We start from the raw sequence: 24,734 nt of genomic DNA on the forward strand, positions 1-24,734 counted from the left end.
TTTTCCTTTATTGTTTTATGCCTATTTCACAAAAAGAGTATGTACTGTGTTGTGCACAGTTGTCACTATCTTACAGCTATCAGATGTTGGCCAAGCGTGCTCACGACGTGTGGTCACATTCTACAGAAAGCATGCTTACTCTTACACTGTTTTTTTCACTGCTATCATTCACTCAAGTACGCATGCGCAGATTGCGCACACACACACACACACACACACACACATTTGCTTTCATATCCGCATGCGCACACACACATGCTCACCCACACACTCTTATCTCTCACTCTGCAAGTTGGCACGTATCCTGCTCATTTGTTCCCTGTGTGTATCTCAGCTGCGCTCTTATCCTCATTTGCTCTCTATATCCGGTGCAGCTTCGCTCACACACTTGTAGTGCAGCAGTTCACATTTTCTCTCCTTTGTCACATACTTCTTTAGTTTCCTGCTTTTCTATTTCCATTTTTTTTTTTTTTAATCAGCCCTTTCTTTCTGTCTTATTTTTTTTGGTTTTGGTGAGGAATTTTGCGCTTCAATGTGGAAAGTTATCGTGACCATGTCATGGCTCAGACATCCATTTTATTTTCTCTCTCACTTGTACATGTGCGCACACACAAACTCATTTTCAGACTCTTTGCCTGTCTGTCAGTCTCGCTCATTGGCTCTGTCGGGGGGGGTTTTGGTTTTTTTCAAGCATGGTCTTGATTTTCTCTTCCTGGCTCACCTTTTAAATGCAGCCCCCGTGGAGCATTTGTCTATCTCCTCAGCCGTGCTCCTACCTTCTCCTTAATGAGATGTTTAAAGACTCCCCTATGTTTAGGGGGGGTCGGTGGGGTTACAAGGATTTCTGTGGCCAATCACAGCCCAGTGTTTATTTTCAAACGGGTGGTCAGAAAGTGAACTCTCTAAAAAACACTAACTAAACATAACCCTAAAATACAATGAATCCAAGTTTCCACACACGGATTGTCATCATTGGTAAATGTTATATTTTGTGAATTGCTATATACAGCACTGCTATTATTGGTCATGAGGCAACCTGTATAAACAAAGACTGGCAAGGTTCTCTTCCTCAGAAACATTTCCCCCCACCCCTCATCTATCTCCTCCTCAAACTCAGTTTGTTCATGCAGGCTGTCTGTCTGACACTAAAGGGTAGTAATAACAACTTTCCAGGGTAACAATGTCATATTGGGTGTCGCCAGACAGTAAGACTCTTGTGCATGTCTTTCTTTCTCTGTCTCTCTTATCACATTGTTTTCTCTCTCTCTCTCTCTCTCTCTCTCTCTCATCATCACTCTATCCAAACTTTGCGGTGTCCATGCACACAGTGAGTAAATATGCAAACTGCAGTAACTGACGAGATCAGTTTTCCACAGGCAATAATCGCGAGGTGTGTGTGGGTTAACAGATTGCTATTTCTGCAGGTTTACAAGGCATGCAAACCTTTCTTTGATTGGAGGGTGCATCTACATATTTCCACACATTTTTGTCATATACTTTAAGGCCCTCTGCAGAGTTCCAACTCTGAAGTGATATGGTTGAATTCAGGAAAGGGTTAATTATAGTTTGCCTGTCTTTGTGAGTGTTTTAATTTTATCCCAACATGTACAGGAAATGTGCCTTTGAGTGATTGTGGTTGCCCCTCCTCCTGCAAGCTACTCGAAGGTCCCTGGGTTTTTTGGCCAGCTGCGGCTCAGGGGCAGTTGATTTCACCTCACGTAGCCTGTGTCATTTCAGGGTTTTTTTTCCTCCGAAGGCTCCTTTCACAACCCCCACCCTCTCTCTCTCTTTCTCTTTCTCTCTCTATCACCCTCTCTCTCTCTCTCTCTCTCTCTCTCTCTCTCTCTCACACCCTCTCTCTCTCTCTCTCGCTTGCTCACTCCACACTCTTCCTGTGAATGTGTCTATCTCTCACTCACTCACTCGCTCGCTCATGATGATTCTTTTCTCCTCCCTATGTGTCTTCACTTGTTTTCTTCCCTCCCCCCACCAAGTTCCCTCCCCACGCGTGGCTCCCCTCTCATATCTACTCAGCTTGCTGTGCAGATGGCTCTTTGTTGGTCCCTCACAATGGCTGTGTGAGGTCAGCCCGCCTCGCTATAGAAGCAGACACACGCTCTTCCACTCCAGCCGCCGATGCTTGATCTCGCTCAGCTGTTGGGAGGTGCAGCGGTGCCCAGGTCCAGACCAGATCCGTTTCAGTGTCATACTGCCACACTGTGTCTCCCAGTACTATTGGTTTTGTCCCCTTACTCTCTTTTGCTTTTTTGTTTCTTTATTGAATTTATAGAGTATAATCTATAGTTTGTCTTATAACATATAACACCAGATGGATATGCCTCAGACCATGGGCCCCTAATTCTGCTCGTCTTTTCATCAGCCTTGGCTGGTTTGGGGGGTGCCGAGCAAGAGAGATTGAGAAATGCAGACCAAGAGGGGGATGCAGACTGTCAGATGGAGCCAGGGAGGGAAATGGTAATTTGCCATCTGGATTACTGGGCTGTCTGCTAATTCCCTTGTGCAAACCCATCAGCCTCCCGGAGTGAAAGTTATCAGGGAGCAATCAGTATTGCCTTCACCAGTGTCCACCATCTCCCCATTCAGGCCAACCCTCCCAAACCCCTGCCATATATGAATTCAATTATCTGTCGTCGTAATGTAAGCGGCAAATGCTTAGCCTATATAGAATGATACATTTTTAAATGTTTCTTTGCCCATGGAATTTCCATTCTTCTTAATGCTTTTTTTGTTCTTGCATCCACCCTTAATCTCCCTGCAAGGGTCAGTATGGAAATGTGGCAAACTGGATTTAACTCAACGTTATGTTGAAAGTGTTCCTTCCACCATTCCCCAGAATAAGATGTGAGTAATCTCAGATTAATGCATTTGGATTTGGCTGGAAGTGGAATTATGGATTTTTTTAGTTGTCGTAAATGTTTTGTGAACAATGGATTCATTTTCCCTAAATGCATTCTGTAGGTGTTACTATTTTGGAAGAACTCCCCATTTCTTCCATGGCATGTTGAGCAGGGGCTCCTTAGAGTGTTTTGTATTTTGCAGTCCAAATTACCCTCCACTTTTTCAGTCAGGCACATGTTGAGTCCTGCATGCAGGGCCTTGAAGTTGAATCTTGTCAGTGACTGACAGTGGAAGAAAAATACAATAGTGGGCAGTGGGAGGTTCTAGAGGTGAGATCAAGAGCAACAAGGAACGCAGGCGGTAACTCTTGGTCCTACTACGCAGGTAAAGAAGAGGGTGGGCAAAATCTTGGAGGACCCTCCCTGCTGCAGGAGTGGAAATTTCCACTGAAAAGAGGGTCATGTCGCAAGAACGACTCCCTGGAAGGTGGGAGTATCAGGGCATCTTTCTCCCTCCCTCTCTCTCTTTTCTCACCATCCCTTGTGTTCAGCATGCATTTGATTCTTGCAGGCTCTATTTTAGTTTCATTTGGCTGAAGGATTTTGGCGGGTAATGTTCCTTAGCAACAAGTGTAAATATTGGGATTATGCTGAACTAGGTCTTGCAGCCAAACAAAGTCCGTTGTTGAGTGATTGTTGTAACATTGCATTAAAATGACCTATAACACCTTGTGTATATCAGTGCTTGTAGACATGGCTTGGATGATAGATAGTAGTGGACAGTGGTGGTGGTGGTGTTACAGTTTGTCATTCAGTTACACTTGTGCACCATGCTGTGCCATTGTGATGCGCTTTACTTCCTGAGTCCGTGTCCATTGTGTGTTTGTGTTGTGTCGAGCAATGGTACAGTAGATTAGATTCCTTCAATAGAGTTGGCTTTTTACATTCTGGATTATGGGAGGTTCGCACAAGGCCATGAGAAACGCATTCATCCACGCGGGCTCCTACTGTTAGGAACAAAAGAGCACAGTTAGCCCACTAAGAACTCCCCCTGATTTTTCCAATTACTGTGACCCCTTCCCTCCTAATCCTGACCTTTGATCTTTCTCAATCCAGGCCCATTCTCGTCTCAAACACTGGCATTCCACGGGTCAGGTTGCACTGCTTTGTCCCCCAAATCAGGTGTGATGTGTTGGACTGACATCTTGCCCTCTGCAGACCCCTCACACTTCTACATATCTAGCCTTTCAGATGAAGTTTTTACTTTGATACGTTTCCTAATCATTGTGATTTGTATGTATATTCATATTCATCTACTGTATATGACATATATTGTATCCAGACTTATTCACTTGAACTTTATCTAAATGAAAAGAAAATAATCTATTTGTATGTGTACAGTATAATGCATAATGTTGATGTCTTTTCATTCTCTCCCTTGAAATAATCCATCCATTTTCAACCTTCTTCTCAATCAAATTATACCCTCTAACCAGAAACCCATTTTTGGGTGACTTCCAATAACCATGGAAACAAATGGAGGTAGTATAGGTTCTCTGTGGAGAGAGCGCTGAGCACAGGAAATGACCTCACAAAGGCAAAGACTGCCTCCACTCACTCTGATTGCACTCATTTTCCAGTTGCTGGGAGTGAGTAATGCTTGGACAAGATGCATGTTTTTTTTTTTTCGTTCTCTTCCTCGTCTGCGTCTCTGAAAGCTACTTGTCTGGATCTGTGTTGTAGACAGGCTGGTGGCCTGCTGGCGAAGACTGAGACTCTGAGAGGACTCTGTGGTCGGCACATGGACTTCGTTTAGTAAATGAAAGAGCTCCTCTGTATACGGGTTCCCGTCCATTTGTGTCTAAATGAAAACATAAGCTTTGAAGAGATTTCATTTATCTTATACTCTCTGCTGTTAGCACTACTAGTTTGCAGGATTTAATATCTAGCACATTTACAAACAAATTGTGAGCACCACACACTGTGAACACATGCAGTTCTGTTATCTCTATGTAATTACAGTGACTCTTCTTCACCGCTCTTAATTACACACAGAGGAAACTTTCATTCGATTACTGAGTCGCCTGTACTAGCTCGTACTTCATGCCGGTTTATGGTTTGAGATAAACAAATAACGAATAGACCTGTTTCGGGAAAACTGTCTTAGTCTGCCTCAGGTATCCATTTTTATCTCCTTTTCCCTCATTTTAAAAATGTCCTCCTCTGTTTAGAGAATGGATTAGATATAAAAAAAAAAAACACAGCTAGACTTTTTACAACACATTTACATTTTAACAATGCAAAAGACCTAAAACATTCAGAATTCATAATAGAACATCTCTGCCAAGATGCATGTTTATGGTTAGAGGTTCTTTATTTTCACTCAGTACAAATACTCTGTGTTGTCCTTAATTCAATAACACAAATGGATATTTTCCATTCCTTTCTGTTTGGCCCCATTTGTATTCATTTAAACCCCATACAGGACATAGAGGTCCATGTGAAGTATTGAACCGAGTCCAGGCTGCAAGAAACAAAAAGACACTTTGGCTCAACCACAGAACATGACAGGGGCCTGGGCCATCTGTGACCACCACGGGGCTTTTGTTGCCAAACTTTCTGTGAGATCTAAACTGATCAAGATGGGAGAATGCGATTGTTTTATCTCCATGCACCTGGAGTCGTGCAAATCAATGTAAAATGCCCTACCCCCTGCTGGTTCGTAACGTCACAGTGTCATCCAGGAAACAAAAACAAATGTCAAAGAAAAGTCAAAGTCTTCTGTTTTATGGTCTTTATCTACCTGTTTGGATATTGGTTATATCTTACAAAGGATCATTGTCATCAATAGGCAATGGCTATGAGAGGTTATTGTTATGCAGGATCCCAGTGAAATTAGGTGTTAGCAGAAGTAAAAGGGGGAATTGGGAAGTGAGTCTCACTTAAAGTAGCCCCATCAAGCGGGAACTAGGTTAGTCTTTACAATGCTGTAACTCTTACAAGAGTTTTGAAATGGACATAAATCAGGTCACTGTGCAGCTTTCATGTTACAAAACCGTCCTTACCACAGTCACGAATTAGGTTAGGAAAACGTCATGAGGTATAACGTTATAAAACGTAGTAGTTGACCATCGCCATTGATTCAGAATCACAGGCATTTATTTGCTATTTTGTGTTTCTTGGAGTGCCAAATTGTGGGGGGTTTGGTGTTATAATGTGCGTCAGCTTTGAGCTGAATGAAACAGCTGCCCAGTGTCTCTGTGTGGGACACAATGGCCTCCACACAACATGCTAATGAAACAGTGGCTGTAAACAAAGACCCCAAAGTGGTTCGCTCGGCACGTGTGCTGTGAGAGCTTAAAGGTCTCTTGCTCCCACACAAGCATATGGCGAGGATGGACAAATATCTCTGTCCTGGAGAAGTTATTTGATGTATTTTCATAATTCCATGACCATAAGCATGCCCTTGTACAAAGAAATATTTCACTCTGGGGGCTGTCTGCAAAAGCATACTCCAGGACTTTACTTTTTGGACCGAGTTGAATTTTGTGAATGTCAGTCTAAACTTTGATCTTCATTGTTGTTAAGGCAATACTAAAGCATAAATCTGAAGGGAAAAAAATGCATCTAATACATTGTAAGAGTTGTACAGGCTTTTCTTCCCTCCCATGTCCCATGGTCTTTGAATTTCAAACAAGCAAACCCAGAATGATTAATTGTTGACCTGTGACCTGAAGTTGCACATAAACTTTCCACTATACGCCTAGAGGACTCCTGACTCATTATAACTTAATGTTATGCCTGCGCACAGATACCACTTCCTAGTTTCAGACTGCTTCCTATAATTGCACTATAACTGATAATTGCTACTGATTATTGGAGAAGATGGTGACATCCAAACTGCTGAAGAGTCAATCCAGCGATGGAAAGGTGATTCTGCTAGTGGTGAGTTGGTGTTCAAATTATCAAAAAGTGGTCAAAATGGTTAACACTTTAAAGAATATAGTGCAGTGCAAATCAAGAACAGATCGAATGTATTTCCCTAGACCCTAGCAGTTATTTAGGTGATCAAATATAGGCCACCTGTCATTACACTCGGTAAGGCTGCTACTGCTAACATGAGTCAGTCTTCCATCCGCAACCACCTTTCTCTCGGTATCAAGCGTCACTGTTGGAAGGAGGAGCGAGGAGGCGGGCTTTACACAAATTGACAGTGATTTCTCCAATGACATGGATCATGAAGTCCTTAGAACTCTGCCTTGTCCAATCCGGTGTTAACTTCGTTACAGTCTCGCATTCACTTCCAAAGTTGAGTTCAGTATTCAATTCATTTCACCTCAGTTGTTAGACGCATCGCCATATCTTCAAGCGATATCATCTCAAGGATATTCTCATTTTTAAATACAATAACATTAACTATGGCTGATACTGCAGTAGATACAACTACCACCACAGAGATTACCGCTAAGGTAAGTTTATGAAATTGAGATTTATTTTACCCATTAACGTTAGCAGCTAACAATAAAACTAATGTTAACTTTCTCAGGTAAAAGTTAAAGCTAACAGTTAACGTTAACACAACGAGGTAAACGTTGCAGCATCAAAGATAATGTTTGGAATAAAATACGTTTTAGGAAAAGAAAGAGATGCTGTTGGTTGTATATATGGATTTTAATTGTAACCTTTATGTTAGGTTAAAGTAACATTCACTTAGCTGCTACGTTAACTGAAAGTTTGAGGAATTCCCCCATAATTTCCCCGTAAGGTAACGTGCTATTGAATTAACGTGATGTTGCACATTGGTCACCTTAGCAGATATTGAATTTACTTGCCAGTTTAATTTACATTGTTAACGTTAACTGAATAAACATTAACCGTCAACTTTGTTAACGTTAACGCAACGACAACCCGGCGACGGCTTTGTTGGTGATGATTTCTGTTCAGTGAGGAATGCAGTCTACCTTTACCGTTCAGTTTCCATCTCTCAGTACGATATGGAAACTTTTTAGGCTTTCGCTAACGTTAAATTTAAGTTATACTTAAACTCTGACCGAGTGATTTTCGTTAATATTTATGTCTAGCAGCTAATCGTATAGTGCACTTTCCCGGGATAACCTTAAGGTTAACGCTAAGACCTGAGAAAAATGATAGACAGGGAAGAAACAGTCGATGAATAGGCGGGAAGCTCTTCGCATCAGCAGAGCTCACTGTGCGCGCGCTGAGAAATGGTCCTCGAGCTGCGTTTCTTTTGTCTTCATCAGGAGCGCGCGTCGTCAGTGATGGGGGAGGTAAACGCAGAGCGGAAAAGTTCAAAGCAACTCTTTATGACTGATTTATGTTGATAGCTAAGCTAATTGAAAGTTTAATAATGACTTTAAGCATAAGTAGGCCCAACGTTACTCTACATTTGACTAAGGTTTTAGGCTTTCATATTCTGAACGGATTTAGTTTAATTGTCTAACGTCAAAATGAATCGACGGCTACTCGGCCAACAAATGTTGCCAGCGCCGATATGAGCCGGTTTGATAAAGTTAACAATTGATGTAACGTAGACTATGTTACTGTTTATTCAACCAGTATTTCAAGTAACTGTAATTTTAAGGTAACGTCAGAAGTGTTAGCTTTCTTAGTTTCTGTTTGCTGAAACTGACTTATAGATGAGAGACAGTTCCCTTTGTATAGCTTTACAAGTTAAGTGTAATATGTTTTTATCTGCACTATATGTTGTATTGTGTTAAATTCTATCTGAACTGTTACTATTGGTATATTTGTGTAGGCTAGCTGATGAATCATTAATGTTTATTTATATCATTGTAAGTCATTTTGGACAAGAATTATAAACATAAACCATTTTTTCACAATAAATGGTAACGTTGTTTGTGTTTTATGGCAAGGGCCCATTTACACACTTCTCAAGTTACATGGAAAATTGTAAGTTTCTAACATTTCAATCAATCGTGTGTTTCCATAGGATCTAAAGGAAAAGAAAGAGGTGACGGAAGAAGTTGAGGTGGAGAAAGAGAAAGAGAACGGCAGCGGCGATGCACCTGCCAATGGCAATGGAACAGTGAGTAATGTGGGGGGCAGGCTCCCAGTAGGCTCTTGTAGCTTTTGTTTCTGTAGTTGATCTGCAGGTGTTGAATTTTCCCCTCCCCCTCAGAGTTCTTTGTTGATTGACAGAGACACAGATGTTAACTGTAGAGCACACCCCCTCCCTCAAAGAAAATGAATATAGCATTTTAAATTGAAATGTTTGAAATGTGTTAAACTGTTTTCTCCCTTATTAGACGAATGGTGCCTCACATGAGGAGGAGCATGAAGAAGGTGACAAGAAAGAGCACAAAGAAGGAGACAAGAAAGAGCTCAAAGAAGGAGACAAGAAAGGTAAGGTTATCATGAGAAAAAAAGAAGAGGAAAGCTTATGCCTGAAGATGCTACTTGTGTGAATATAGTTGAAGTGTGGAGCCTCTCATAGTCATTATTATTATTTCAAACATCAGTTGCTGAAGCAGAGGGAAAGGAGGCAAAGAACGGAGCAGATGAGGAGGTTGATGGACAAGCAGTGAAACGTCCTGCTGAGGAAGAGGTATGCATTTGCATAATTTGTATAATTTAAATGTACCAACATTTTGCGCATTATTTAAATCTTGCAGGAATACCCTCTAATTGCTGAACCTCTTGCTGTTTCAGGAGAAGGTTGAAACAAAGAAACAGAAAACAGAAGAAAAGGAGGAATCCACAGAAGCTGAAGTGAAAGCCTAAGCACAACACTGCAGCTCTGTTCCTTAGCTGTCTGCGTGGTCAACTTGACCTAGTAGAGTTTGTGCTTTTATGTATATTTTACTCATTTTCTTTTTGACCCGGAATATATTCTATTGCACTGGAGTCCCATAACATCATGGCCCACTTTCCCTTTCTTTTTTTATGAAATGTTATTTATTGGTTCAGAGTGACATTTGTAGATCTCTCTTTAACAAAGAAAAAGAAAAAAAGATAAAGTATTTTGTACACATTATAGTTCAAAGCACAATTTCTACGTCGTGTTCCAACCAGCTGATTCCGATTCAGACAAGCATCTGCACCCTCACAAGGTTCTAACATTTTCACGAGTGACCTCTCTGATTCACTGAAGACCAAAGATAAGTTTTAAGCAGGGGGCTAATACATGCTTCTTAAATCCCTTTTGTTTGTGCTGCTAATCCCTCGCTTGGCTGATCTGTGTATACAGCAGATGGCACTTACCAATGAAGGGGTCTCATGGAGCCCAATCAAAAATGAAAATGACTGCTAGCCTCCCCCTTAGGGGGGATGGCATGTATTGTGCGTATCAGCCCCTCTTAAACCTTAATGTTTTTGGTCGTTTTTTTTTGTTCTCCGTTTTGGTAAAGAATTCTGCCTTTGAAATCCAATGTGTACAGTTTTGTCTCGGGTTACATTTCCTACTGCATGTTATTAACTGAGAGTTCAGGAGAAGTAAGTCTACAGTTGTCTTAAAAGCGAACACGTCAGGTCTGGTGCTCTCAGTCTATTTCCAAACAGTTACATGGATTGTGTTTTGGTTGCTTCAACCACTGCTTTGTATATTCTGGTTCTGGATTATAAATAAATCAGTCTTTTTAATTTGGTGTGGGGTGTTTTATTATTGCATGTTGACACATTACACAGTACTTAACATTTCGCAGAGCAAAATTTGACCTGTTGATTTCTTTTTAAAACCATATGCTTAAATGCTACTTAGGAGCAGATTACAGTTGTACATGCTGTAGAATGTTTCAGAATGCATCTGGTAAGAGCATGCTGTCTTAATTATTTGAAACTGCCTGTAAGGATTGCACTGGACGATTTTGTTAGCACTCGAAGGAAGAGAAAGTGCTTTTTGTTTATAGTGATCTATAGATTTTGAATGATGGCTTAATGATAATGAGCTCAAAATGATTACTAATTTCTATAATATAGTCGTTGGCTATGCTACCTCTGAATGGGCAAGTAGACATAATTAAAAACAGCTTAGTCCTTTTCATGGCTTTTTAAAATGATTCTTTGTCTCCACCTAGTGGCAATCTGCAGTGGGATAAAACAGCGAGTTCAAATCAATCCTGTTTGGATTACATTCAGCAAGAGAAAGTTAATCCATGATTTTTGCACACTCCTTTTATGGTAAAACATATTCTAAGGAGACAGATAATACATTCCCATCACCAAACCTGAAATATTCTGCTAGTGGAACAGTTTTTGCAGTTAAAAAAAAAGAAGTTAAATTAAAAGTAAAATTATTATGATAATCTTTAAAATGTTAAGTCTTGATCTAATACAGATTTTTTCCTCTTTACCAATACCTCGCAATAAAAATCAACCCTGATTAAGCCTTTGTCACATGACAGTCTTAGTATGCAGTGAGATATGAAGTTATGGTGTGCTTGCCCTATAGGTCAAAAAAAGGTCGACCTTAATATGTGTCACACTTGACAGCAGTCACTCTTGAAAACATCCGTTGTACCTCTAGGCCTCAATGGCAAATGGTTGCAGGAGTGCTAACAATCCAATGTGCCATTGCTGATGCAAGAAGGAATGCTGAAGATGGCTTTTAACAATTGGATTTTACAAGAGAAAAAAAATGCAGCATCAACAAACAAAACATCACTTGTCAGTTATCCACTGGTCCGAAAGCCAAAAGTAGTATTGTTCCCTTGTTTTATGAAATACAGTCTATAAGCACATTGCTGGATTTTGTTTGTGTACTTATTTGTTCATAGGCTGGCTATCTGACGACTCCAAGACATGGCAAGAAGAGTTTTATGCTTTGCAGTGTGTGAGGTGAAAATTCAGGACACCTCTTCGGCATAGTGCGTATAAGAGAGAGAAAAAATCTCTTCTAGCACTCCAAATAACGTTTCATGTGCGCTGACTCAATGCTCAGAAGTTATCATGCGCAGCTTCCTGATTTTTCTTGAGCCAACAGTGCAACAGTTTGTTCATTTGTTGTGAGTTTTTCTATATGTATATATAGATAGATATAGATATTTCTTTTGCCTTTCAGCTTCTCCTTGGGCTTTGGTCGGTTCCACATTTGACTGCTGATTCACACCCCAGTCTCAACTTCAACTCTGCCTGATGACGACAAGAATGGCTGTCACTACAACAATCATGACAGAACCTGGGTGACCAGGGGTGGAGAGTGCACTCCACTACAGCGGGCTGGGACGAGTGAGGGAGTGATGACTCCATGGTTCATGTCAGTGACGGCATAACACGCCACGTGCTGGAGATGGTTGCAAATGGTGACATGATGGAGAGCAACACTGAGACCACACAATTGTTGGAGGTAACAACAAAACAAGCAATTAAATACTTTTAGTGCTTCGCTACTGCATGATGTATTTAATTGTAGTGAAGGAAGTGTCTGTTTTACACATACTCTTCTTCCTAAACAACAGGCACTAGATCAGCCAAGTAATGTTTGATGTCCAAGATTTTTCATTCTCCATTGTAGTGTTCATGTGGTTGTCAATGCTAACAAGTAAAGCACCTTATACCATATTTTTGGTGTACAGATAGCAGTATGCAATTTTCTATCAACAACCAACTTAGTAAATCTGGTTGGCTTTACATCATTAGCCTACCTAGCGTGACCTTTGATGATTCCAATGCATGTTTGCAGACTGATACATTATGATATAGAAACTTAGTAAATAAAAGCCATTCTACATTTAAAAAGCAAAATTGGACACCCAGGATGTCTTATAGTATAAAAGGTTGCATTTGAGCTACGTAACAAAAAGGGAAACTTCCTTTAGTAGGCAGCCCAACCAGTCTGATTGCTTTAAGGGCATATACAGACTTGCCAATGCTTCAGCATTGCTTGTCTCAGTTTAAAAAATGTGCAAAGTATTTGTGTACATGTGTGTGTTTCTAATTGGTGCTACAAGACTGGTAACAGTGGCAAATTCTGGTCACACTTTCCTTGGATAATATGGCCACAGACTATCAACAAACGGTCAGATTATCAACAAACTATCAGTTGGCAATCTGTAGGATTTGTCAGCAACTGTTGATAAATATTAGCCTGGCTCCGGCCTCCTATGTACCTCCGCTCAATTTTCATTTCCCTTCAGTACGTCATCTGGGTCTGCTGTACAGTATATTCGTGGGTTTTCTTAAGCCAAAAATGTGCAGGTCCAATCAGCACACAGAGGGAGTGGCAAAGAACGATGACGTTGAGGTTGTGTGCCAGTTTGAGCATGACATACGTCACGACCAAACGTTAGCAATTGGTTATGGTAGATCCAATAGTTTCAAACTTCAACAGAGTACCCACATCCAAGGAAGTTCACGCTTGGAAATGGAAAGTAGCCAGACTCTCTGTACATTATGAATGTATGAGAGTTTGGTAGGACCAGGCTAGATAAATGTTGTCATGTTCAGTAATTGTTCAACAACCATTTTACATACTGAATTTGTTTTTCCAATTGGAAACGCTGATGATGGGCTAGACCCGAAAAGTTTGTCTCCCATTTATTCTTTGGCTCATAATTCATTTTGGTTTATGTTATCAATACAAGTTCTTTCATATAATTCAGCTTTTGTGTGCGACTGCTCTTCTTTTTCTGGACATACCGAATTTGAATCAGATTATCTATTAAGTCTCTGTGGCCGGACTATCCAAGTAAAGTAAAATCCGAAATTCTTAACAGAAAAGAACACTCCCTTGTGACATAAAAAAGGGCACTCACTACTGACATGATCACTCACACTGTTTTTGCTTTGAGAGGTTGACTTCCTCTCAGGTTTATAAACTATGGTAACACCATGTTGATATTGTCAATTGATTTTAACGCAGCACCCCATCCCATTGGGGAAACTGATAAATACTTTGGCCCCAGTGTGTGTGTTTGATGAGGGGATCATAATGTATCAAGACATTAACATTCTCACAAGCGATTTCAAATGTTGGAGAAGCATGCCTCATCAGATGGTACATAGACAAGCATACAAACAGATTCATCCACAACACGACACGCACAGTCAGAGGCATTAGCATGGCAAATGTATTTGCAAACATCTCTTGTAAATGCACCGATGCAAAAGTATGGAAACAATAGAGCATACTCTCTTTGCCAGGTTACTCTAAGCCCTATGTCCTGTCTGCATACGATGGCCAGACGCCGGACAGTATATATGATATCAGAATGTGCAGGCCAACAAAGTATGTAAAGTATGTGTTATAAAGCAATCGAGAAGACAATATTTTTTCCATTGAAGAACATGGAGCGGTGAAGGTGAGAGTTGATATGGCACGGTCGGGGAGGGGGGGGGGATGAGAAAATGTGATGAATACATGTTTGTGTTTGTGTGTGTGCAGCATCATTTGTTTCAGCTGGGGGTTGGGGTGGGGGTTGGTTTAGAGGGAGGAAATAACACAACATTGGAAGGAGGGGGGGTGGGTGAAGGGATTGGGGGCGGGGGGGTCTTTTAAATGTGCACCAGTAGTGGCTGGGCCTCGTTTGGGGGGGGCTCACCCTCTGGTGGCGGCAGATGGTACACCACACACAGTGAGGAGTACAGGCAGCCCACGAACGACATCACGCTGGAAAAGTACATCACGCCCTGGGCCCCGCCCACCAGCGAGGTCAGAGGGCCCATCGCCACGGAGACCAGGAGCTGTGCCAGGAAGTACTGGCAGCTGAGGAGGGAGATGTCCACACCCATCCCCCGCCTGGTCCCATCCTCTGAGGAACCACAGAACTACAGAGAGGGAGCAAGAACCAAAAGACAGAACATGACAGGTGTATTTCTTGCAAGGCATGAGCATCAGCAAGTAACACACATACTTTAAAGTTTAGAGGGAACCTGCATGTGTAGGTTTTTTATCATCCTGTTTACATTGTAGTGTAAGTTGTGTGTGTGGTGTCTTAAGCTGCTGGGACCTTGAATTTCCCCTTGGGGATCAATAAAGTATTTATCTATCTATCTATCAAGCCTAAATGCACTCACAAGTTGTTGAACAAATCCACCTATCAAGATGCTGCCAGAGCCATTTTCACCTAGTTTCCTGCCCTGAAGTGGACAACATATATCTAATATTACTGAGTAGGCTTGCATATGATACAATTAAGGCCCATGATTGGTGTTCCTGAGGCATACTAAAGGCATACTCTAATAGGAAGTGGCAAATATGACAGCGCTTTTGTCAAGGAAAAAAGACCAGCCATGTTCCTAATGAGCTTCAGTTGCAATCACTGCCACAATTTCTGGTCAGATCTGGTCCCAACAAGCTAGTATGTCATAATCATAATCACCACCATGTTGTATCAACAGAAAATCTATCATAACTTTACAGTCAATCAGATATAACCAATCTATGAGGAGCACCGTTGAGTCATTTGCATGAGTCATAAGTAATCAGTGTACATTACTTTGATATTTGAATCACTTATGCGTTGGTATCAGTATCACGCACCTGAGTGACCTATCACAGCACTCGGTGGGTGTGTTTGTGCTCTCCTCTCACCTGTGGACTCTGGTAGTACTCACAGAGCAGTGAGTCATAAGTAATCCGTGTACATTACTTTGATGCGTACTTATGCGTTGGTATCACGCACCTGAGTGACCTATCGCAGCACTCGGTGGGTGGGCGTGTTTGTGCTCTCACCTGTGGACTCTGGTAGTACTCACAGAGCAGCGAGTAAGGCAGCGTGCAGAGCGAGGAGAAGAGCACGCCATAGGTGACGCAGAGAGACAGCACCACGTACAGGTTGGTGGACAGGGTGGCCAGGCCCGTGCCCAGGCCGAAGGCCAGGTAGGCGAAGAAGTAGAGCGTGCGGAGCGAGAAGCGCTCCTCCAGCTTCTCCAGGATGGCTGTGGGGCAGGGGTGGAAAATAAAGTGTGAAAATGTGGAAATGTATCAGCCAATAGCAGATTTCTGGTCAAATTAACCAGCCACTCAATGTTAAAATATAACTTTGTGTCTGAAATCTACCAGCCACTCTCACATTTTACCAGCATTTGGCTGGTGGCTGGTGCTAATTTCCATCCCTGCTGTGGGGGTCACGGAAAGGAAGGGTTCACCCTCAGCAGAGGCGCTATACACATTAAAGTTGGTCAAGTTACAGTCATAGAATAAGACAAATAAAAAGGTTGATTAAATTAAATGCAAAAGTAGCTTATACATTTGACAGCAAAAAAAAAACACACAACATGAATGAACGGTGATCTCTTGAGCATCTCTTCTGATCCCTTATCTGTCTGTAAAACTGAAGCTGATGATGACCAAGCACGATGGGGAGACATACGAGAAACAAAATAGTTCAAAATCAGATGGTTTTGAATTACACCAATGAGAATGAGGGACTCTCTGTCACTCTCCAGCTCAGAGGGATTCATTTTAGCTGACGCTCTGGCGAGAGTTCACAGACGAAACGACACACCAATGACAAGCGGTGTGCTGACAGTGCAAGGGCATGTGGAGAACTAGGGCTCAGAGTTTTCTTTCACTGCGCTGTGTGGGAGGACTTCTCTCACAGTGTATGTATCCAAGGCAACTGATTGGTATTCAAAAGGTGGAGATAATCCCATATAAGTACTAAGACAAATCCTAAACCTGGCCATTAGCATAGGCCACAACAACAGACTGTGCACTTTCACCTTCAATTATAAGGGTTACACAGACAATAAGTAAACTAAACAGGGATTTTAAGACATCAGCGCCGTCTTCACCAGTAATGTCTAAAAATCTTCCGCATTCTGACCAGATTCAGCGCTCCAACAACTGAGGCGTGGTGGGTGTCATGTTAACGGTGAACTGGGCTGACCTGAGTAGAAGGCAGCACTGAATGCATAGATGCACATGCCCCAGCAGCCCATGCTGACCCCAGCGTTGTAGCGCTTGTAAGCCTCCGAGTCGTGGGGCGCTTTGGGGTCCCCCTCAAACACGACCTCCCCCATGAAGTCAGTGTAAAAGAGCAGCATGCCCTCAAAGGACAACCAGCCTGAGAGACACAGAGAGAGAGAGAGCAAGAGAGAGAAAGAGAGAGAGAGAGAGAGAGAGAGAGAGAGAGAGAGAGAGAAAGAGCAAATCAAGCTAATTTGGCCTGACGCACAAACACGGCCACTCTCAGTGATTCTGCAGTAGAAGGCATTCTGGCCAATGGGTAAATACTTTTGAGGACAAAAATAGGCATATCCTAATTTGGACGTGACCATGAACTAACACAAGGACATGCATGCTGAGTTCTTCCTCCTCACCCAAAAAATGGTTGGTGCAAAGGCTGCGCAGTGACGGGGGCATCCTGTAGATGGCGATGCAGAGCAGCTTCATAGACATCTGGTTATCCGCAGATTCTAGTCTGTCACTCAGGTCGCTGTCATAGCGCACACCATTTAATAAGATATTTGCTACCTGGAGGATTAAAGTAAGCAAAGAGTCACTTTATCAAGATAATTTTCTTCATCAAATTACAGCTGACATGTACTGATGTTTAACCCTGGTTGCTCGCTTAGTTTTTTCACACAATTGAAGCAAAACAGCCACGTGTGCAGGTCTGTTGGTTAAACCCAATGATTCTCACGGATACAGCAGCCCTTGCTCTACCCACCATATCTCTAAGGTACTTTAATTCAATTAGTAAAATAACTACAAAACCTGTGCACAGCACTCACTGAAGAGCTGAAACATCTATTTACGCATACACCTAGTGACATGTCTGTGCATTCCTCACGACTCCAGTATGACACCTATGAAGACACCTAGGGTGCCTCTCATTTGGTCTTTTATACACCCTCCCTTCCTTCCTCGAGCCCCGTCCTCACTGATCTAGATAAAGAATGATGGGGTGGCAACAATGGGATAGTCTATCCAGTGTTAGTTATAGATCAGTGGGAACGAGCCTCGAGGACCGAACATCGAGGATCGAGGAGAGAGTTTGAGAGCCACCCCTAGTGCAACCTCAATAATGGCTACAAATTCCTACAAAAGAAAGTCTAGCCCCACCTGCTGGCTGAAGGTGACAGTGCGCCTGCGTCCATGCTCCATCCCTGTGCTGGGGGTTAACAGGGGGTCCTCTGTGAGAGCCAGACTCTGAGGGCGCTTCAGGATACTCCCCCTCTTTGACCCCGCACCAGGCTTGGGCCCCCCCTCGCTCCCGTTCTGTTGCGCACCCTCGATTGCTAGCAGCGCCTCGCTACCGTTTGGTTGCGTCCCCTCCGAGCGGCTCGAGCCCTCTACAGTCCGATGGGCGTCCCGCGGCTGCTCGGCCGTCCCTTCCCCCGACCCCTGACCCTCGCCAGCAGTCCAGGCCTCGTCGTCGGCGGGCCGGGGCGGCGCCTGCAGCGGAGGCGGGGTGTCCCCCGCGTTCATCCGCGGCCCCGCGGCCTCGGGCTCCAGCAGCTGGGGCGTCTGCTGGCCCGTGTAACAGTCGATGAGCACGCTGTCGATGTACGAGGTGCCCAGCGAGGAAGCGAACTCGTTGATGCCGGTCAGGGAGTTGTCGCGGCTGATGAAGCTGCCGTACTTGGGCGTGAGCGGGCTGAGGGGCGAGATGGGGCTGCCGAGGCCCACGCAGAGCCGGGCGCTGGCGCTGCACGAGTGGCCCAGCGGGTCGGTGTAGCGCCGCTGCGGGTTGGACGCCTGGTAGCTGTACAGGCCGTCCTCCTCCTCCTCGTCCTCCTGGTTCGGGACCGCGCCCGGCGGGGCGGGCGGGGAGGGGGGCAGGGGCAAGCTGGGGCTCTTCAGGGCACTCCTCGAGGACCGCGACTGAGGTAGCGGCCGCTCTGGAATGCTGGTCAGGGTCATCGCCGTGGCGGCCACGAGGGTGACGCTGGTGAACATGTAGATGACGCGCAGCTGGCCGCCCATGGCTCTGCCGAACTCCGTGTGGTCCCAGTTTATGCCTCCTACGATGTAACCAAAGCCACCACCTAGTCCTGAACGAGGCATACAAGAAACAGAAGCTTGCATTGGGAAACAATGGAAGTGTGATGGAATAACAGGAAAAAAACAAGCACCAGCTTGCAGTACAGACTGGTCAGAGCAGACCAAATGCCAGAACAGACCAAAAGAAATGTTGCACTAGAAGTTGTATTACTAGATCCTCCTTTTATAACTTCTAATCAATACTTTCAGTGATAAACTAGTTGTTATAACAGTTTTACTGTATATTTATAATTTCCCCTGTAAAAGGCATTGCTTTATACTGTAACAATTTCTGTCAACAAATCGCAGTACAAACAGTGCAGTAAAGGAAAAATGTTGAGACATATCCAGTCCAATCAACCCCCCACAATAAATAGCATGTAACATATGCCTCAGTGGATCCTTTATTAGAAAATACTTAAACTGTCATATTGACAACATGAGAAAGCAGTTTGACTACCTAGTACATGCACAATGGCTAAGGACTTGCACATAGCATTGGGGGGGCAGCCGTGGCCTACTGGTTAGGGCTTCGGACTTGTAACCTGAGGGTTTCCGGTTCGATCCCCGACCAGTCCACGGCTTCAGTGCCCTTGAGCAAGACACCTAACCCCTCACTGCTCCCCGAGCGCCGCTGGTTGGGCAGGCAGCTCACTGCTCTGGGTTGTGTGATTCACCTCACTGTGTGTTCACTGTGTGCTGTGTATTCACTAATTCGGTTAAATGGGTTAAATGCAGAGAACTGAATTAAGGGATCAAAAAAATATGTATTCTATTCTATTCATTTTGACGAAGATGTGCACTTCAGGAAATCCAGTATGTGGTGCAGCTTGCACTAATTGCTTTGAGAAATGCACTGCTTTGCAAACATTAATGATGATTCAAGAAATGCACCAAAGCTACAAAGAAAAACTGTAACATGGATGTTGCGTGAGGTTCACCACATACCTGCAAGAAGTGCATGGATGTTGAGCCCTCTGTCCTGATCATCAGGACCACAGACATCCATCATGTAGGCGTGGCTTGGGTTGTCTGCTGAGTCAGCGCTGAAGTCCATCAGAACCACCCCACATATTGTCAACACGATGCCCCATTTGTGATTGACAGCTGTGTCTGCCACTGCTGTTCCTATGTCCCGCCCATTCAGAACCAGCGTTAAGCCCATCAGCGCTCCTATACACAATACAAATGAAACTTAGAGACTTAGAACCAGCATATCAGACTCTCATTACATTCTTCACTTTGGATATACAACATGAATCAAAAGTAGCTTTCAGTCATGTAAGCTGAAGCCTATGTAGTCTACAGTGCTCACAAAAGAAACAATTCAACCCACATTAAATCACACAGCCGCATCAACAAAAACGTGAGGAAAAGCCTAATGATCAAAAAGGAAACTAAGTACAGTACTTGCATCCTGTAGGTCTGAAAACAAAACAGACAATAGACAAACATTAATAATTCCATGGAAATATCAAAATAAAAATAGCCTACTATTCCACAGAGACTACACTTCTCTAAGCATTTGACAAAGACTGCACAGTCAAAACATTAAATATTAAATGCTCTGAGAGTAAGAGTGCGGCCTGCATATGAATACTGTATAATGTACTAATCTGGCTTTGGCAGATTGGCAGATGTAATTTAAGCCAGGCACAAGACATTCTTCTTCTCTGAGATACATTCTTTGTCAAATTACGTGTGTGTGTGTGTGTGTGTGTGTGTGTGTGTGTGTGTGTGTGTGTGTGTGCGTGCGCGCGTGCGTACATGAGTGAGTGCGTCCGTGTGTGTGTGTGCCTGTGTGTGTGCGCGTGTTTCTCACTTACTAGTGCCCTTATTGCCATCTGTGTCATTAATATTTATACATGATTTTGTTGGAAGACCGGAGCTGTACATTACTGCATAAGACAGTATGTGTTGAAAGAGAGCCCTCAGGGCAGCCATTTTACCCTGTGGCTCAAGGAAGGGAGGGGAGGGCAGGGAAGACTGCATGTGACTAAAAGAGAAAGGACAAGGAAAGAAAGAGAGAAATAAATAAAGACACAATGTTGGTCTTACTCTTACCCAGAGATAAAGCCAAGATAAATGGTCTCCTCCGACCAAAACGCGATGTGCAGCGATCACTCCACGCTCCCAATATTGGTTGTAGTAAGAAGCCTGTAGAGCAGAGAACACAGGATGAAAAGGAATGGCCTTCGACTCTGACCAGCATCTGAATTGAATGTAAGCCCTGGCACTTAAAGAGGACCATAAGAAAGGTAAGGGGAGAGACCAAGAGCTTAGAGAAGAGGATTAGTCGATAAACATTTAACCAATTCACACAACACTGACAGCCAGAAGCTGACTAACAGGACTGAAATGTGCAGTACCAAGGATTGGACTGATGAACCACACCAAACTGTAGAACTGATCTGGCAAGCCCATCTGAAGGAGTACGGGTGTGACATAGGCTGTCTCCATGGCGTAGCTGAACTCGATGCCAAACAGGATGCAGCCATTGAACAGGAGTTCTGTGAAGGTCCGGCGGGGTGGGAGTTCGGTCAGGTCCAGCTGATCCAGTGGGCAGGGGGTGTTGGGGGGTGGAGGCGGCGAGGGCCTGATGAGTTTTCGCCTCTTGGGGTGCCTCTGGAAGTTGTTGGCTCGGTGGCTGAGGTGGCGCGTGGTGGATGACGGGAAGCTGGAGGTCTTGGGGAGAGAGGGCCTCCATGAGGCGTCCTGGATCAATTCAGCTCTGCTCCCAGCCGGGCTGGCCAGCAGGGGATCGCTCGGAGTGCCCATGCCTGGAGATGACATCACTCTCTACCTGCTGGACTCTACAACAGCAACGTAATACATACAGTAGTTAACAACAACGTCAAAACAAAGTAATACATGCAGTCAAAACAACAACAACAAAACAACTTATACATAACAATTCAAATAAAGAAAATTCAAGAGGCATAGACAGATAGAGATTTAGTGACACAAACAAACTCCATGCCGTCTGCCTTGCTAGCAGCAGAGTAGCATAATGACACTTAGAGGACACCGGTGAAAAAAAACCCCGCTTACAAGCATGCCACAACACCTGCGCAAAACCAAACAAATGAGAGAGTAAATTATGGATTTCACGAAACATACCAAGACGCATGCGGTATCGGGAACCGCCATTGCCAAATCGTAATAAGTGATATGACATTTCACCTCGTGTACACGGAACACTGCAACCACTGCGCAGGTTCGTGAGGAGAGGAGATGCGCATATAGTCCATGTGCTCCGGAGCTGAGTTTAACAGAAAGGACTGCTGCATCCCCTCTCCACTGGCTTATTTATTACGGTACTGCGACGTTCTATTTATACCACTTATATCAGAGATTTCTGAATATGTTAGTGAAAATAGATTATTCCAATAACTGTTTCCCTTGCTGACTTGAGGTTGTATGGCTAGGCGATTGAGAAAAAGCAGTGAAGACGGCAGCGGAAAATGGCTTAGTGAATTTCAATGAGTAGCTAATAATATAGGCTATGGGTTAAAGATCAGTGACTTGTCAGTTTGCTCAAAGTGTGATCAATACAGTCTACCCCACATCGTGCCAAGCCATCTGTTCGTTTTATTTTACCGGACAAGGCGTGCAAATGGAAACATGAAAAATATTACCTTTGCGGGGATTCTGTTCATTTATTACAGCGTTCATTCAAGGTAAATAGGCACACCATGCTTTTTTTTATTTACAGCAATGGCGTTGAATTTGAAATAGTCATCTTTTTCCCCTTGCGGTATCTTTGGTGCAGTCATTTCTCAGCTATTATCCTTCAGCCTTCCCCCCTCTCTCTCTTCCTCTCCTCCCAAGCGAGCCTATATCTACGTCGTGACGTCAGGTTACCCCCGCGCCCCATCACTCGACTGCAGCATCAGCACCACTCTCTTACTGGATGCTGTGGACGCCAGCTTTACCTTGCCGGGTGGGCAACGATTTGAACGAGCAGGGGGTGGTTTAGTTTATCTTTGGGATTTTGTAGTAGGCTTACTTTTGAAATTAAAATGTTGAAGTAAGGGGCACTTATTTCTGCCCAGCACAATGGTGGCCAATTCAATTGAGCGTTATTTTAGCAGCATAAACAAGAACATAAGAAGAAATTGTCTTGGGGTTTGCAGCTTGAACATGCTAGTTTAGTTAGACTACACGCCCTGCATTTTAATTGGCCTATTTGATTTGATTGTAAATTTGATTTTTGGACCATATGATTTGGACAGAAAGAAAGAGGTGGCACCCATCAACAGAAAACCGCTCAATATAATCAATGTACTGTACAATATTGGCGTGGGCCAGGCCCACCTGTGCCCCTGTAGAGTCTGGTGGAGTCAGTTGTCCGCTGAGGACAGAACACAGATGTGGAAGATTTGCTAATTCAACAATTAGTTAATTTTAAATGACCACAGTGGTGTCTGTCTGTAGGTTCCCAAAGAGTAGGCTACATTAACCCTGTGGTGATCAGCAATAGGCAGTAACATCTCCAAATCCTATACACAAATGCTAGATTACCACAAAGCCAAATACGTTTGACAGCATTTACCATGCAATTGACCTTTGAACTCAATGATGCTGCTTACAAGTTTGACTCTATGAAACTGAGGAGCATGGTTAATGAATGAACCCCAGCCACTCATATCATGTGTTATCTTATCTGACAACACATTCTACAAAAAAAAGTGTGACATCATATTCTGAGTGGCAATTTAACCAACTGACAATTCTTTTCTCTCAAAATTATTATTAAATTATTCTGAATATCTTGAGACTCCATGACTTAACAGAGGGCATCTGACTGCCCATGTGCATTCCCGATCAAAAATGACCAGACATGAGAAATGAATGGATGAGAAATTGGTCAACATAGGTGGAGTCCAGGCACAAGATCAGATGGACTGTATATGTGCTTTTGTTCATTCACGCATATACACTCAAACACGCCCTCGTTCTCCCTCTTTCCCTCTATGCCAGCCCCCTTACTGACTTGCATGAGCTCAGGTCAATGAGGTCTACAGGCCATAAATAGCAAATGGAAGTTCAAAACAGGTGACATCCAGTACTTAAGTTGATACAAAGGTCTATTACAACATTATATAATAGTGTTACTATGGATTTATAATAACTTCTAATGCAGATATTATAACTTATAATTCTCTTCAATCGGTGTCTATATTGTAGATGTCAGGCAGAAGTCATTTGTACTGGAGTTTACTTCAAGCATATTCTTCATGTGACAGTAACTTGTTGCTTCAATTGCTTTTATATCTCAGAATGATTTGTGTTCGGGTATAGGTGCTTTGAAAGTTGACTCATAAAACAAGTCTTTGGAGACGTTTTCCCTTAAGCATTTTTGACCTTTAATCATTTTTACACTGGTTGAGGGTATGAGCTTCTACTTCATGTGCAACAGATACTACTCAGTTGGTTGCCAGGTGCACAGCAAGACATGACAGAAAGCAAACATGCCTTTATGGGTTTTCCATTATGCTTTTCCTGAAGATGTGCACTGCATGTGCACACTGATATTGTAAAAGGTCAAAGGTCAAAGGTTTGTTGATGCTCAATATAAACCATGATGTACTAACACTGTCGTCTGTGTAGTCTATATTTTCATCAAAGTGTGTAGGCTACCCGATGATTCAGATATTATGAGGTGTAGAAGGTCACAATATAGCCCAACTGTCTTTCAAGACTGGCCTTAGTCCGCTGCTTTTTCTGATGTTTGTATGGCTCTCTTTCTATAATAGGCTTTGCTTGTTAAAGCTATTATCCAGTCTAACTCATCAGTGGCACTTAATTATGTGTTGTTAGGCCAACATATTCGTATGGATGTTTGACAAATAGACTATTGACAGCAATATGTGCTGATTTATAGGCCAAGTTAATTGATTTAACTGGCCATTTTCATTGAATAATCTTTGAATTGAACTGTCAATTAAGAAGGCCTATCCAAGGGA

The 24,734-nt window shown here is 43.2% G+C and overlaps 2 protein-coding genes across 3 annotated transcripts; one reads left to right on the forward strand and one right to left on the reverse strand.

Annotated features, from left to right (window-relative positions):
* Positions 1–7,170: 7,170 nt before the first annotated feature.
* Positions 7,171–10,478, forward strand: si:ch211-222l21.1 (prothymosin alpha). Its single transcript, XM_062544366.1, has 5 exons — positions 7,171–7,327; positions 8,830–8,925; positions 9,146–9,242; positions 9,359–9,444; positions 9,549–10,478. Exons 1-5 carry the CDS (start codon positions 7,277–7,279, stop codon positions 9,618–9,620), a joined length of 402 nt encoding a protein of 133 aa, XP_062400350.1. The 5' UTR covers positions 7,171–7,276; the 3' UTR covers positions 9,621–10,478.
* Positions 10,479–14,327: 3,849 nt separating this feature from the next.
* On the reverse strand, positions 14,328–21,574 carry slc45a1 (solute carrier family 45 member 1). 2 transcript variants are annotated; one of them, XM_062544368.1, is made up of 9 exons: positions 21,135–21,574; positions 20,830–20,922; positions 19,714–19,938; positions 18,178–18,776; positions 17,845–18,102; positions 17,100–17,253; positions 16,667–16,843; positions 15,508–15,713; positions 14,328–14,600 (listed from the first exon to the last, which is right to left on the reverse strand). In XM_062544368.1, exons 1-9 carry the CDS (start codon positions 21,556–21,558, stop codon positions 14,328–14,330), a joined length of 2,409 nt encoding a protein of 802 aa, XP_062400352.1. In that variant the 5' UTR covers positions 21,559–21,574. The 2 variants fall into 2 exon arrangements, with proteins under 2 accessions (XP_062400352.1, XP_062400351.1); XM_062544367.1 differs by having other exon boundaries at positions 17,845–18,776.
* Positions 21,575–24,734: the final 3,160 nt, after the last annotated feature.

This window comes from Sardina pilchardus, chromosome 9 (genome assembly GCF_963854185.1).
Source record: "Sardina pilchardus chromosome 9, fSarPil1.1, whole genome shotgun sequence".
NCBI classification, from domain to species: domain Eukaryota; kingdom Metazoa; phylum Chordata; class Actinopteri; order Clupeiformes; family Clupeidae; genus Sardina; species Sardina pilchardus.